The 16,746-nt window shown below is 43.7% G+C and overlaps 1 protein-coding gene across 14 annotated transcripts in view; it reads right to left on the reverse strand.

The window, feature by feature from the left end:
- MBNL1 (muscleblind like splicing regulator 1) overlaps positions 1-16,746 on the reverse strand; it is a 181,016-nt gene that overhangs the window by 17,782 nt on the left and 146,488 nt on the right. For all 14 annotated transcript variants that reach the window (XM_070945533.1, XM_070945525.1, XM_070945520.1 and 11 more), the window contains one exon: positions 413-670. In XM_070945533.1, the coding sequence (XP_070801634.1) occupies positions 413-670 (258 nt within the window). The remainder of the gene's footprint in view (positions 1-412; positions 671-16,746) is intronic.

A 16,746-nucleotide genomic window follows, 5' to 3' on the forward strand; every position in this document is an offset into this window, starting at 1 on the left:
AATGACAGATCATGGGATCTACTGAAGAATGCATCAGCTCCTTGTGTAATTCTTATGTAGCAGATGATGTAAAAACTTGCCAGTCAGGGTTTATATGCATGCGTATCAATAATATCAATGTACAGGTGACCCATAATAAATGACTGCTTCTCACTATATAGTATCAGCACAAAGCTAATATGTACATCTTGCATGTACATCTGTGCACAATATACACATAGTCAAACTGACTACATTTTTTAGTAGAATCTGACACTATGTAAGAGCAGATTTGGCATCACATGCTTGTCAGCTTACTGAAGTGGAATGGGATACCCAAACCATCCTATCTTTAGTAAGGAGGTTCAATTCATTAACAGTGCTCAGCGGCTGACAATGAGACAGATATATTTGATTTTTTTTCTGGACTTACCATGGCTGCTGCAGTAGCTGCTGCCTGAGCAGCTGCTGCTTGATTGACCTGGTACTGGGCAGCTTTGATCTTAGCTTGCAGATGGGCTGGAGGGTGAAAATATTTGCACTTTTCCCTTGAACATCTCCCTTTGATGTAATCCATACAGACAGTAACAGTATTGTCGTTGGTATCAATCATTGCACTGTCAGCAGGGTGAGCAAACCGGCAATCATTTTCTCCTCTGTTACAGTTGCCACGCTGATACTCTCGACATACCTACAGGCAGCAGGAAAAAATGCAAGTAAAATTACATCAGGAAAGAAACTAAACCCAACAAGTTGAAAGTTATTTGGGAACAACAGATAAATAATCCTCAACCATTCAGTTTTGTTTTACCTTGAGAAGATATCTTTGCCTTTTTATGCCTGGCTCAGCTTCTCATTCTGATAGTTTGGCTTATGTATGTAACTCAAATTTTTATGTAAGCTTCCCAAATTTAAAAGCAAAATATTTCCAATTCAATCAGACTACTAAAAGGATTCAAATGAGTTGAATTTTTGCATTTTTTTGTGGTTATTTCAGGCAACAGCTGAGAAATTCACCTGCATTCTATGTAATAAAAGATCATCTGTTCTTCATGGTTTTAATGGATAATATTTTGGTTATGTCATTGTCATTTATTTATTTAATATCCCACCTTTATTTTTTTGTAAACAACATAAGGCAGTGAACATTATCTAATACTCCTTCTTCCACCAATTTTCCTCAGAACAACAATAACCCTGTGAGGTGAACTAGGCTGAGAGAGAGTGATTGGGCCAAAGTCATCTTTCATGGCTAGCTTTCATGGCTAATTCATGGCTGAATTAGAACTCATAATCTTCTGGTTTCTAGTCTGGTGCTTCAACCTCTGGACCAAACTGAATCTCTTTCTATTTATCTATTTATTTATTGAGTTATTTGTTTGCTAGTTTTATTCCCATCTTTTCTCAAAGTCCCTACAAAGCTTTGCTTCATTTTGGCCTCTCAATGGCAATGGGAACCCTATGAAGTAGATTGGGCAGAGAAACAATAATTAAATCAAAGTGTGTGTTAAATTGAGTGTGTTTCCATGATAAAGAATGGACTTGAACTTAGGTTTTCCTATTCCAAATCCAACATCTTAAACATTATGCCACATTGGGTAGTGTGCCCTTTAATATATAGCCTATGTTAGTCCCATATTTCAATTAACATATCATGAAGCTTCAGGCTGTGGGAAATATGTATAGCAGAATATAACAACATTAGGCATGGTCTCTCAATAATATGTTCAAAATCATCTCTAAGAGAAATTCCAAAGAATTTCTATGCATAGTGAAAATAAGATAGAAAACAGACTTATCTTTTAAAAAACAAAGCAACCCTTCAAAGAAATTAAAGTATATATTTTGGCACAGCATTTTCTGAGTACTATTAGCTACGTAAGACACTAGCTGCATTTATTATCTCTGCTATTCACAATTTTGACACAAGAGGGGGCACAGGTATATGTAATTTTTTTATCTTGCTCTTCAATTTTCTTTTAAAATACATTTTACATTCATAGTGGGGGTTTTTTTCAACATTAATAGTTCCCCCCCATTATTAAGATTAAAACTGTAATTTAACCTGCAGAAAAAGGGCTATAGTAAAAATTTGAAAGTGAACCAAAGAAAATAATGTAATGTGAACATCATTCTCTTGCAATTATTTCAGACTTTATTGTGAATCATACTAAATGAAAGTTAAGCAAGTATCAATTTCCCAAAGCAATTAGGCCTTTTTTTCTCATTCTGAGTTTAATTGCATCCAATTCTCAGAAAATGCATGGCCAGTCCCTACAGTTTTCTTGACAAGGTTTTTCAGAAGTGGTTTGCCTTTGCCACCTTCCTAGGGCTCAGAGAAAGTAACTGGATTGGCCCAAGGTTATCCAGCTAGATTTATGCCTAAATCTGGATTAGAACTCAGAGTCTTCCAGTTTCAGATGGGGCCTTAATCATTATACCAAAATGGTCCTAATTAGGCCTTAAGACAGAGCGATTTAAATACTGATACTGAGTGGTAAGAAAGAATCACTTTAATTGAAAAGCCAGGTATACTTCTAGTAATCAGCAAATAGTCCAATCTGCAGCCTATGTTCTAAGTGTCTTATAATATGCATTGAGAAGAAAGACAATCATCAGTTAAAAACCGGGAAAACCCTCTGGAAAAACCTTGCCAAAGAAATTGCAGGGACTTATCTAGACAGTGTCCAAAAAGCAGACCTGATTGAAAGGAAGGGGAAAAAATAGAAAAGGACATACCGATTTCACATCCAGCTTTATTTATGAAACAGGGCTTCTTGAAAATTGCCTGGGATGGCAGATTCTCCCTAGATTGCCTTTCAGGCAGCACAGTGAAATGCAGTGTGTCAACTGATAATTACCAGTCTAAAATTCACATTGATTGCTGAAGATGGAAGGGTATCTGACCATGGGTCCTGTGTCTCTAAAGTCAGGAAGATGACCTTCACAGAGATGCCTAAGCTCCCCCCACCAAGAGAATGGGGGTAAAATATTTTCCAAATCCAAAACAACCAGATAACATTTGGGCATAATTCAGTGAATTTGACTATAAGAAGGAGAAGGAAGTAAAACACAATCAGACTAGCAAATCTAATGTTAGTCCCATTGGTTAGGCCGGACCAATTGATTTCTCAGTAAGGTTAACATTACCATGTTTCCTCAAAAATAAGACCTGTGTTATATTTTTTTTGAACCCCAAAATAAGTGCTTGGCCTTATTTTCGGGGAGGTATTATTATTTTGGGGCACATGGAGGAAGCCAGAGGAAATGGCGGGGACCAGCTTCGCATGCGTTTAAATATTTTCAGGAGGGCTTATTTTAGTGCATGTGCTCAAAAGCCTGATTAGGCTTATTATCAGGGGAGGTCTTATTTTAGGGAAAACAGAGTAGTTTTACAAGTAACAAGAAAATGGACAGATTGTAAGATAGCCGCAATTTTCTTAGATTCATGTCATTTCTGTGTTGTTAAAGCTACTTGGCAGGTAAGTTATGTTTGGATCTAAGGGGTAGTGTCGACATCTGAGGGAGGAAGTACTTTCTCTGAACTTAAAAGAGGCAGTAGTACGAGTACTTCTCAAAAATGATTGCCAGAGACAATAATTATGGACGGTATGTATCTACTCTCCCAATTTTGCTTTCCAGATCATAGAGGAAATCTAGACCCATTTCACATCAGGGCACAAAATGCAAATAGCATGGATCACACTTGCCAACGACATTTGGTGAACATAGAATGGAAACAGTATGACGGTGCTCCTTGATTTAAGAGGATTTTGATATTGTGAGGATCTGCTATGAGGACTGGTGTACTGGGCAATGGGTTACAATTGTTCTCCTGTGGCTGGTTGACAGGAGGTGAGAGATTGGCCTGTAGCACCACATCTGTATTTGCCTCGAGGCTCCAACACTTGACCCTTCTACATCAATGACTGTGGATATTTGGGCCCTCCAAAGGTGGGGACTGTCCATCTGTAATCGTGTATGGGAGTCAAATTCTCCATTTAAGGCAGTGTATTATCTAAGGATCTCCTGGACACTCTTCATTGAAGAGCATGGGGCAGCTGTAACCAAGAAGGCCTTTGCATATATTCATCTAGTATGCCAATTACACCTGTACCTGTATCAGGACGCTCTCCGATGGTCATTCATGCTCTAGTCACTTCAAGAATGGACAATTGGAATGTAATACAAGGAACTGTCCTTGAAGACCATCTGGAAGCTACTGCTTGTTCAGCATGGAACAGAATGGGCAGTAATGGGCAGATCACAGTAGGTTGGCTTCCAGGTAAAGTCACAATAGTGGTGATCACCACAGAGCCCATGATGGCATAAGATCTTACTAGTTGAAGGACTGCCTATCTCTAATAATCTCTGACATTTGATTAAGCAATATTAATCTTTTGGAAAGTAGGAAGCCTGCCTTCTCTGTTGCAGCACCTACCCTCTGGAACAACTCACTCTGGTGAGCTGTATGGCTCCCACCATGATGTTGTGAAAGGTCTTGAAAATTAGGATATTCTCCCAGGCCTTGGGATAAGTTAAGAAGTCCTCTATAGTTTATTTTAAATTTATTTGGTATGTCCTTAATTTCCAAAGTGTATTGTCTATGTTATTATTGTTATTTGCTTCTAAAATTGTAAGCTACCCATACTTTTATGGACTTGGACACCCTATAAAAATACTGGAAATGCAATTTTTCCATTTGGGAAGGGGCTTTCCTTAATGTCCACTGAAGACACTTCCTTACAGTGAAATGGACAACTAATTCCTCTTCTGGCAAAATTAAAACATTTAGATACTTGTTTGGAGAAGACAACCAATCAATAAAGTAGCATTTTTGTTAGACTTTTGTTACAGTGGTTATGTCTGCTGTGTTGGTAGGATTAGTCTGAGATGCATTCCTGAAACAACTTTTGTTTCAGCATTTAGTATGAACCTGCCATTGTAGTTTGTAAAGCATGATTTTATAACTTAAAGCAATCTATGAATCAAACCAATATGACTGGTTCATCAAGTCAGAGGGTACTATGAACATGTCAAGTCTTTGTTAACACCTGTAGCATTTTTACAGGGATAAATAGTTTCTTTAGCTGGTCAACTGCAGAAATAGTTTACGAAAGTTGCTTTATTTATTTCAATCCTTGTTTGTTCATATAGCTCTAAAAAAGTTTCCTATCCATGCACTGACAGACCTTGTAAACTAAGCTTTGTAATTATAATTCAGCATTTACATGAAATAGAGAAAAACAGCTTATTCAATTGTAATTAAAACATTCCATTGCTTGTTGCACTATGTCTATTATCACCAGCCACTTCTAATAACACCAGGAAAGATGAATCAATGCTTAACTGCTGGTGGCTCAGCAGACTGATAGCACTGGGATTAACACCAGCTGTCTGCAATTACTGTAAATTTGAATCTCCCCAGGCTCAAGGTTGACTCAGCCTTCCATCCTTTCTAAGGTAGGTAAATTGAGGACCCAGTTTGTGGGAGCAATAAGCTGTCTTTGTATAAATATACAAAAGTATGAAGGCTATTGCTTAACGCACTGTAAGCCGCCCTGAGTCTCCGGAGAAGGGCGGCATATAAATCAAGTTAAAAACAAAAACAAAAACTCAGGGTAAGATAATTTTGTCTTGGAATTCTGAGAACCAGAATCTGAATCCATCCAGAATGCAGACTGAGGTCTTAAATGAAGTCATTTTTAAAGATAAAGACATCCTCAAGCCCAGCTGTTATAGGGTAAGGGTTACAGCTATGTCCTACTCCTGCCAATTCTAGGATATTTCTTAACTTCCCAATTCACCTTGCATAATTTATATTCCCAGGTTTGTTCTGCCAACTCGCCTCATGCTACTTAGTTCCTGGGATTAGCCACGATTGCCTTGATGTTGCCATTTAGGAAATTTAAATGGAAATATTCTTGAACAGGAATGAATAATGTACTTTATAACTATATCTCAGGGTAGAACTTCTTGATGAAAATAAAATTATTTTGACTTAATCACCAGAGTGTCCAGGATAATAATAATCTGCCTTACAGGAGGGTTGTGAATAGAGACTGAAAAGAAATCGGCAAATTTAAGAATGCTATGTAAATGTTAGCAATAAGATATCTGTAGTTGGATGGGAGAGACTGACCAAGTCCCACACAAAGAGCTGCTGCCTATTTATAGTGGGGAAAGATGTTACGATGGTTGAACAGGCAGAGCTGATTCATTATCAAAATAATTGTTGTGAAGAATGGGGACTGCTTGTCTAAAGCAGCAGCTCCAGGTTCCAAAAAAGTTGCAAATAATGCCCTAGATGGAGAAAAAAAATTTTCTTGGTTCACTGATTGGTTGGCAGGACTGTTCCTTTGAGAACTGTGAAAAAATCAGCAGAACGAACGTTGTCTTACCTGAACGTTCCTTCTCTGCGCGCTGATGGAGAATCCAAATAATGGGTAGTTCCTCAGCTTCATTGCTGGACTGGGTGACTGTTTCTTTAAGAAACATCCTTGGCCACTCCTCCTTTGCCTGGCTAATCTCCAGTTCATTCGCGAAGTCAACAGAGGATGGTATATTCCTGAAACAACAGAAGGAAAGAGAAAACAAGGCAGTCCTGGCCGGAAGCAGCCCAGGGATGGGTTGGATTCTCCATCAGCGCGCAGAGAAGGAACGTTCAGGTAAGACAACGTTCGTTCTCCAGCGCGCTGCCTGGAGAATCCAAATAATGGGATATACCCAAGCTAGTTAGAAGAAGGGTGGGAGGCTGCGTCACCCCGGTGAGGAACAGCCAGGACAGACTGCAGTACTCGACGTCCAAAAGAAGCTTCAGCCGAGGCAAAGGAGTCAATTTTGTAATGTCTAACAAAAGGAGTCAAGGTAGTCCACGTGGCAGCCCTACAGACATCAAGGATGGAAGCCTGAGTAGCCCAAGCCGCTGAGGTGGCTGCGCTCCTGGTGGAGTGTGGAAGTATCTTCCCTGGCAGAGGAGCCCGTCTTGTGCGATACGCCATGATGATGCAGGCCCTGATCCAACGGCCTATCGTGGATGAGGAAACCTTCATGCCCAAAGTAGAAGGATTGAAGGACAGAAACAAGGCTTCGGATTTACGGAAGGCCGCAGTCCGTTTGATATAGCGGCGGAGAGCCCGTTTAACGTCCAGGGTATGCCATTGCTGTTCAAGATGATGGCTAGGAGCCGGACAAAAGTCAGGCAGAATTAACTCCTGGGCACGGTGATATAGAGAATTTATCTTCGGCAGGAAAGAAGGATCTGTACGAAGAACCACCTTGTTGGGATGGAACACGCAAAGGTCCGGCCGTACCGAAAGCGCCGCCAACTCAGACACACGTCTTGCCGAAGTAATTGCCACTAAGAAAGCAACCTTAAGCGTTAGATATCGTAGAGATATAGATGCCAAGGGCTCAAAGGGATGTGACATGAGAGCTGATAGAACCAGTGGCAAGTCCCAGGTTGGGTATCTATGAATAGTAGGAGGACGGAGATTGGATGCGCCCCGTAAAAATGTCCGTATACTGGAATTCTGGGTCAAAGGACGATCGTTCCCAGATGACAGAACTGTGCTAAGGGCGGCCACTTGTCGCCTCAGGGTGTTAGGAGCAAGGCCACGGTCCAAGCCGTCCTGTAGAAAGACAAGCACGTCAGAAGGAGAAGCAGTAGTAGGGTCCTGATGAGACTTGGAACACCATGTGCAAAAGGCACGCCAGGTGGCGTCGTATATACGGTTAGTGGATGCACGTCTGGCAGACTGCATGGTGTGGATCACACAGGCCGGGATGTTGTCCTTCCTCAATCTGATCCTCTCAAACGCCAGACGGTCAACTGCAGCCATTGAGGATCTGGGTGCAGTACGACCCCCTGGCTGAGAGATATCCGGTCGTTGGGAATGTGCCAAGGACGTTCCACCGAGAGGTTCCGAAGGTCCGCGTACCAAGGGCGACGCGGCCAATTGGGGGCGACCAGGATGAGGTCCGCTTTCTCCTCCAGCAACTTGCGAATCACTCGGGGAATGAGAGGCAATGGGGGAAAGGCGTAGAGAAGGCCTTGTGGCCATCTGCTCCGAAGAGCGTCGCACCCCTCTGCTCCTGGACAGGGGAACCGGGAGAAGAACCGGGGAAGATGAGTGTTCAGCTGGGTTGCGAACAAGTCGACCGTTGGAAGGCCGAACCGCTTCGACAGCTCCCCGAACAGCGCCGGAGCTAGACGCCACTCCGCCTGATCTATTGGAGTCCGGCTGAGCCAATCTGCCGTGATGTTCTCGACCCCGGATATGTGTTCGGCTGCTAGGGAGAGGACGTTCCTCTCTGCCCAAAGGAGCATTCTGGTCGCTTCCTCCATTAGCTGTCTGGAGCGAGTTCCCCCCTCTCTGTTGATGTGGGCTTTCGTTGTTGTATTGTCCGTTAGGACTAGGACATGATGCCCTCTCACAGACGTCTTGAAGTGACGGAGAGCGAGGTGGACCGCTCGTAGTTCCAGCCAATTTATGTCGTGCCGTAAGTCCCGAGTGGACCAGCGGCCCTGGACAACTGACGACTGCAGATGGGCGCCCCAGCCGAATTGACTCGCATCCGTCGTCAGGGTTAAGCGACAGGGTTCCAGGAAGAAGGAGCCCTTCTGTATGGACGGGGAGATCCACCACCTCAGAGACAGCCGTACCGTCGTTGGAAGGACCACGGTGATGTTTGAACAGGCCCGGTGGGATCTCTGATAGGGCAGGAGGAACCATTGGAGGGGGCGAGAGTGTAGACGAGCCCACGGGACGATGGAGATGCACGAAATTAGCTTGCCGAGTAATTGGGACAAGGTGATCAGGGACACGGACCTGCGGGCAAGAACCTTGGTCACTGATGACTGAATGCTTTGAATCCTGTCGGGGGATAGGAAAACCCGGCAGCTGATGGAGTCGATGAGAGCACCCAGATGGAGGATGCGAGTGGTAGGCCAGATTTGACTTTTGTTGAGGTTCAGGGAGAACCCGTGTTGTCGCAGGACACGAGAAACGACTTTCAGATCGACGACAGCCTGATGACGAGAGGCAGAAAGGATAATGATGTCGTCCAGATAGCACATAATCCTGATGGGGACTTGTCGCAGAGAAGCTGCTAATGTAGCCAGCAGTTTCGTGAAGGTCCGAGGGGCGGACGAGAGGCCGAACGGCATGGCCCGATACTGGAAGTGCCTGTTGGCATAGGCAAATCGAAGAAACCGTCGATGACAAGGACGGATCGGGACATGCAGGTAAGCCTCCTTGAGATCGATTGATGTCATAAAGTCGCCTCGTCGGACGCCCTGCAGAATCGATCTGAGCGAGTGCATCTTGAAATGGTGGTATTTGACGAACTTGTTCAATGCTTTTAGGTCCAAGATCCCTCTCCAGTCCCCGGAGGACTTGGGGACGAGAAACAGGCGCGAGTAGAACCCGGAGCCCCGTTGTTCTACTGGCACTGGCTCGATAGCGCAGATGTTGAGTAGGTGTTGAACCTCTGCGTCCATTAACGCCCTCTTTGCCGGATTGCTCGGAAGAGGACACCGCAGGAAGCGGCTCGGAGGGCTGGAGAGGAAGTCCAAGGTGAGACCGAAGCGCACAGTCTGAAGGACCCAAGCATCCGTTGTGGAAGAGATCCATTGGGGCAAAAAATGGAGAAGACGACCACCGATAGGAAGCTCTGCGGAATAGTCACTTGCCCCTCCTGAAAGATCGGTTGGATGCTCCGCGGTACTGGCGTCTGGAGGAGGGTTGGCCTCTGCCTCGATCACGGTAGGCGGGCCGATCAAAGGCCCGATCTGCTCCGTAGGAGTAATGTTGTCTTGGAAAGTAGGACCCCCTGGGTCCGGAATCAGTCCGAAAAGGCTGACGCTGGCCATAAGGGGTAAACCGCCTATCGTGGCGCCTGTAGGAGGATGGCATGATTTTACGCTTATCCTTGTCCTCCACAAGGATAGGGTCTAAAGCGTCACCAAAGAGGAGAGACCCCTTGTAGGGAGCAGATGCCAGCTTCCACTTTGACTTGAGGTCCGCCTTCCAATGGCGGAGCCAAAGAAGACGCCTGGTGGTGACATTGGAAACAAGGGCCCGGGACGAAAACTTTGCTGCATTTAAAGAGGCGTCCGCACAGTACTCAGTGGCTGCAATGATTTTATTAATGTCGTGATGCAGCCTGCTGTCCTCGGGTGGGAGCCGCTCCTGTAATTGGCGCATCCAGATGAGCGATGCGCGGGCAAAGAAGGAAGTCGCAGTAGAAGACCTGATGGCCCAAGCAGCGGCTTGGTGTGTCTTACGGAGAGACAGCTCAGACTTCCTGTCCTCGGCCTTGAGGCCATCAAGGACGTCGTTAGATATCACCGAGGAAGACGTAAGGTGGGCCACCGGGGGGTCAACAGCAGGCAACTGGATCAGGTCCTGGAAGGAAGGATCAGAGCAATACAATCGTTTGTCAAGACCGGTGGGAGCCGAGATATAGGCCGGCTGAGACCAGGACCTTTGAACCACATCGGTGAATAATTCCGGACATGGGATAAAATCCTGGTCCGGTTTCTGCAGGAGAAATAAGTCACCATGGGGATTGGGATCCGAGGTCTGAGATGATTGAGATGGAGCAATCCCCATGTTAGTTGTAACCTTGGCCTTGTGGAGCAAGGACTTAAACATGGAAGGTCGGAAAAGTCCCGTAAAAGCAGGCCTTTCCGGAGTTAGATCCTCATCCTCGGATAATTCCCCTTCCTCGAGCTCGTCTTCCTCCCAAGGAGAGTCCTCCATGATAAGGGGATCCGGATGATAAGAATAGGCAAGTCGCGGATCATCACAGACATGAACCAAGGGAGGCTGAGCCCTGGCCGGGGCGTGAGGCACTTGGTGAGGATCCGAAGACAGGATGCGAGACATCGTCTGAGACACGAGATCCTGGATGTCCCTAGAAAGCGCAGGCTGGAGGCCCTCAGATGTGCGAAGACCAGCTGCAGTTGGCGTAAAGGTAGCCTCTGGAGGGGACTTTCCCAGAGGTCGGGTGACAGGTGCACTGGGTCCTGGGTCCACAGACGGGAAGGCCGCAGCTCTCAAAAGTTGAACATCAGAAGAGCCGTGAGGCGACCCAGATGTAGCTTGAGGCTCAGGGAGTGGCCTGGCTGGAGACAGCTGGCGATGACAAGGTTGAGCTCTTTGTTGGGCAAGAAGATATTGCCTTTCAAAGGCCTTACGCTTCCTTTCCTCAGCTCTGTCAGCAGCAGAGGAGCGTTTAGAAGAATGAGGGCTGGCAGACCTAGCCCTGACTTCACGATTTTTAGGACCCTTGGATGAGGTTTTAGCTCTCTTCCTGGTCTCAGGAGGACTGTAGACCTGCTCAATGTCGGAAGACATGTCCGAATCCGCCATAACGACGACACAGAAAAGGTAAGCAGCTGAAACAAGTCAGAGATGCAAAATAATTAATTAATTCGTTTTTTTTTTTTTGTTTTTTTTTGGTATTATAAAGATTCCTTATCATAAACCGAATATTTAGAGAGCTCCACTTCTCCTATCATTTATTATTATTATTATTATTATTATTATTATTATTATTATTATTATTATTATTATTATTATTTTATATATATATATATCCAGGGATAAGCCAATCAGGAGGAAAGAGCAAACTTCGGAAAAAGGAACCAATTAATCAGGGCAAACAGGTGTCACAACACCCCCAGCCTATTGGCCACAAAGGAACCCAGGGTTGCCTAGGAGAAAGGAGGTTGGAGTGGCTTCAGCTTTGGATATCAAACCATAGTGGATCAGCCCATCTTCACCACACTCTGTGGCAGATTCGTCCCGCCCAGCAACAGAAATGGCGGGAAAACTGCAGGGCTGACAATAAACGGGCGCTAGGCTGAATTCAGCCCTCAAGCGCCTCAGCTCCCAAGCGCCGAAGATAGGACAGGAGAGGGAAGCTGCTAGGCTCCCCAAAACAGGCGCACACGGCTAGCAAAGACCTATGTAGCCGAAATCACGAGAAGCCTGAGAAGCGCTGAGGCAGTTTAAAAATGGCGCGCGGCTAGAATTTTCGCCGCCAACGCCATAACGGTCGAGCGCCGAAGCCGTCAATCAAATCCAAACGGCGCGCTCAGCTCAGCCTAGCCGCCGAGCGCTGCCAGCAGAAAAAAAGGGGAATCGGCTCGCTCTTTGAATTACGATCGCTTCAGACCTTGAGGAAGCGATCAAGGGGGTTTGCGGGGTAATGTAGGGACCCCCAGCCGCCACAGAGATCGTTGGAGTGGTGTGGGAGGCAGAGGGGGGGGGGTCCGGCTATCCAGACCCCCACGCAGCACCCCGGCGGCAGGCCAATCACTCGGAGTTGCCTTCAGGTAGAGCTCCGAGGAGTCTGTTACATAAAGAAATAGCGGAGAGGAGTCCCCTGGATAGAACCCCAGGCTAACTCACCCGGCGCAGTAACAACAGGGCCGTTCGTTGTGACACTGAATCCACACCACTCTGAAGAAGTTATTAGAAGAATTTCAGATGGAAAATCCAAATAATGAGGTATTTCACCAGCCAAATTGCTAGAGCCAAGGAAAAAACCCAGTCTCTCACTTGACTGAGTGAATGAACTGGAGATTAGCCAGGCAAAGGAGGAGTGGCCAAGGATGTTTCTTAAAGAAACAGTCACCCAGTCCAGCAATGAAGCTGAGGAACTACCCATTATTTGGATTCTCCAGGCAGCGCGCTGGAGAACTACCTTGTTCCATTTCCCTACTTAACACACAGCAGAGCAAGAGTCCCATTCCAGAGACAAGTCCCTCAGACTCAGCAAAACAAATAACAGCAGATCGAAAATTGCCCAATTAGCCCTGAAAAAGAAAAACACTTTCAGTCATTCCTCTCTCTTTGCATCCTCCTTGCTGTGCTTTCTTCCAATTACTAATCAATGTTGCAGACACTCCACAGGCCCAATTTACGGTTACAACTCTTCCAAGTGCTGCTTGCAAATGTCAACCGCGGGGAAAATGTTTACAAATGGGTATTCCTCCCCTGAACCTGCCCTGTGAACCTGTCCTTAACCTGGGTGTGTATGGCCAAAGTCTTATAAAAAACAATTCAGTATTCTATAATTATTAGAATATTATTTTCTCTAAGTATAGATGTTGATATAAAGATAGTCCTCAAATTATTATGGTAATTGGGACCAGAAATTATTATCATAGTAATAGTAATTTCTTTCTGAGGCTAGGTGATGTGGTCATAAAGCATGTCAAATGTCTGCTTCACTTAGCAGGGTAATTCTGGAATTCTGTAGAAGTACAAGCTGAGCTGGAAAGCAGGGTTAAACGTATCATCAGTTTGGAATCAATGCATTCCAAGACCCAAGTTCAGTCCGCTGTGAATTCCGTTGACCCTTATCTAGTGCCAGTTTAGCTTTGACCGTTAGCTAACTAGATTTTTGTGTTAGAGAGAGCAATAACAAACTCTTCTGTGCTTTGAATTTAACAAATGTTCCTAGTTATTTGCACCTAACATATTCCCCACTGCTGCTGGTAAATTAATTCCATCAGTTATTAGCAAAAGATCCACCCTGATCCAAGATATTCTAAGCCTTGGTAAGGGACTGCTTCTCTTCAACTGCTTCTCCCTATCTCCTGTCTATCCTTTTTATCTGCCTTGCACCATGCCTAGTGGGGTGGCAAGAGGCCCTGAATTACACAGCTCTGGTGCTGCTTGCTATGCAGAAGCTCAGGGGTTTCCTGGCATGTGACAACTCTGGAGCTATGAGATGGCCCTGAGTTGCAGTTCAGCGCAAATCTCCAGTCACTCAAGCAGTGTGGCACAAAGCCACAGAGTCCCAGGAAATCTCAGCCAAGATTTAGCCGAGTCCCACCTGCAAGTGCTCTTGTCACCCTGTACTCTGAGGTACCTACCATCCTGCACTCTGCCATCCCAGATGACCTTTACAATTACAACTGTTGTGTCGTGGGGTAGGGGCTGGGCTGTGGATTATTGTGGACTTTTAACTGTGGACTTTTAATGTTGTACACTGACTAGAGTCACTGTATGTGAAGCTTAAATTTGTTTAATAAATAAATAAACTTTTGGGATTGGTTGTCCCTTAATTCAGTGTCACTGTAATTTCAAATGATTGCTGAACAAATGATCTGAAGCCAAGGACTAACTGAATACTGTCTAATTCAATTCCAGTTAATTCCTCTGACCAGCAAAAGTGACAATAGCAAATCAGATGTTTTTCCAAGTCAATAATTATGTTACCGCTAAGTTACCTCTAAGTAAATTATGCTACTTCTACTTCTTTCCCAAACCAACCAGAATCCGATGAAATGTAACTTACGTTCCTGGTCTGTGTGGGAATGAATAATCAGTAGGAATCATTACCAAGGAAATTAGCATGTTTAACTGGTCAGTGAAATTTCATCCAAGCAGGTTCAGTTATATAAAATTTTAAACTAACTCCGCTCAATAAGTTATTTAATGGGAACACTTGAAGTCATTCAGTTGACCTGTTTTGTGGATCTAGTTCTTAAAGAAAAAGGGGTAAGGAAAAACAACCGAAATGCCTTAAAAAGGAAGCTACTCCAGTATAGAACTCATGTGCAGCACAAAATACACTTCCTACATACTTATGCATTATGTCACATCTATTCTGATCCTCTGGTCAATGGGGAGGAATTAGTAATTATCAGGAAGGATTGACAATATTCTTTCTTAGAATTATGGAGATAGAATTATGGAGATTCTAAAGAATAGAGTAAGAGCCAATTTGGTATAGTGGTTAAGTCCTAGGATAGAAACCAGGAGATCTAGCTCTGACTTTCAAAGCCAGCTGGGTGACTTTGGACCATCTAATCTCTCTCAGCTGTAGGGACAAGGTAATGGCAAACAACATCTTGCCAAGAAAATTGCAGGAACTTGTCCAGGCAGTTGTCAGGAGATGATGCACATGCAGACAAAGAAAGAAGTCGATGTTTTTTAGTTTTCTGAAAGATGAATCTTCCCAGATAATGTCATTATATATTGCCAGAATAACTGTAAAATGATCTGAATTGGAGGTTAATTTGTGGGTTGAAAATACTGTAAAAACAAGCACTGCATTGGGTCAATTGTTAAATAATCCCACCTGGTATAAAACAGCCCAATTCCCCCACCCCTCTAGCCAAAGGTGTAAAAAAGATGGATTCTGTTAGTTTCTCACTTGTATCACTCATAGTTTCTCATATAGGTCACAAACATAAAATAATGATTTTTTTTCTCATGCTACTAAGAAATTTCCCTTTACAATTTACAAGTGCAAGGGTGTTATATTAGAAGTCTTACAAGAATTTTCTAGAAACGGAAAGCTTTGTAATGCAAATATATTTGTCAAATCAGATTTTGATGGCTGTTATTTTTAAATAAGAATTGTTGTTTACCTTCCTTGTAAAAACTCCCTTTTTATGACCCTGTAATCCCTTAATTCAGGATAGGAGATTCAGGGAACTTGAAGCTGGCTTTCCCCTCCCTCCCCCCCCCCCAACATACAGCTACATAGAGCAACATCATCAGTAAAATTTAAAGCTTTTGATTAAATCATAAAAGCAAGAACAAAATATGAATTTAACAAGATGGCTCTTTGCAGGGCATCTGCAGGTGATATGTGATAACTATATATCATAGCTTCATCATGTAATGTAAATCAGATATTTTAGCTTGTCTTTATATCACATAATTCATATTACTAATGCGATGGAATTGTGATGCACATAATATCAATGTGGCTCCTGCCAATAGCTCATGTTAGCTGTGATGGCTTTCTTAGACTTTCCAAACTGTTAATAATACAGGAAGTCCTCACTTAGTGCCAATAATTGGGATTGGCAGTCTGGTTGTTAAACAAAGAAGTCTCTAAGTGAAGCCATAGTCCAAATGCCTCTCTTGTAAGGATGAGCTGGTGATTTTATTTTTCTACAGCTCCTGGTCAGATCCATCTCATTTTCAAATTCCTTGATGATTTATTCCTCCAGTCCACACCAAAATAAATCCTGTTCTATTTCAGTTATTACTAAGCTGGTTTACAGAGTTCTGACCCCTTTAATATAATTTCTTTCCAATACTCTCTGGATTGTAAAAAGAATAAGCAGAATGACTAAGCATTATGCTTCCTCCTGTCTGTGTTTAACAGACAAATCAGACAGAGTATGGACTAGCATAAGGAAGACTTCATTGTCCAAGCTGCAGCTGAAAACTGGTTGAGGGATGGCTTTACTAAAATGTGATAAGATGCTGAAAAGGCCCATCAAAATCTCTTAGTTGAAAACTATTCCTGGCAAAGGAGCATATCCACTATGACTAAGATATACAGATGGCATAAAAGAAGATGATCTATAACAATGGGAATTCAAATGTGCCAGTGACATCTTTGTCATTCTAAAATAAACTCAAATTGAAATCACTCTTCAAAACTTTAATTCCACGAGATTAGGGATGAAATTTACCAGAGACAGTGAAAAGAGAACAAACTGCCATTCCTGACATCCTCACCACTGCATTGTATGCAAAACCAAGTATCCTGAAAACCTACCCACATGGACCAAATCTGAAACTTCCAACATCCACACCCCACCACACATAAAATAAACTGCACAAAAATCCACCTCTGGTCATAAGCCAGTTTTTTCAGTGCCTTTTTAACTTTGAACGGTAGCTAAATGAATGGTTTTAAGTTGAGGACTACCTGCAATCTTCTTCATCCTCTAAAAGAAAGATATGCCACAATCATTTATCATTTGATATAAGATTTTAA

Source organism: Pituophis catenifer, unplaced genomic scaffold (genome assembly GCF_029215685.1).
Source record: "Pituophis catenifer annectens isolate HBS135680 unplaced genomic scaffold, rPitCat1.0.hap2 SCAF_6, whole genome shotgun sequence".
In the NCBI taxonomy this organism is placed as follows: Eukaryota; Metazoa; Chordata; class Lepidosauria; order Squamata; family Colubridae; genus Pituophis; species Pituophis catenifer.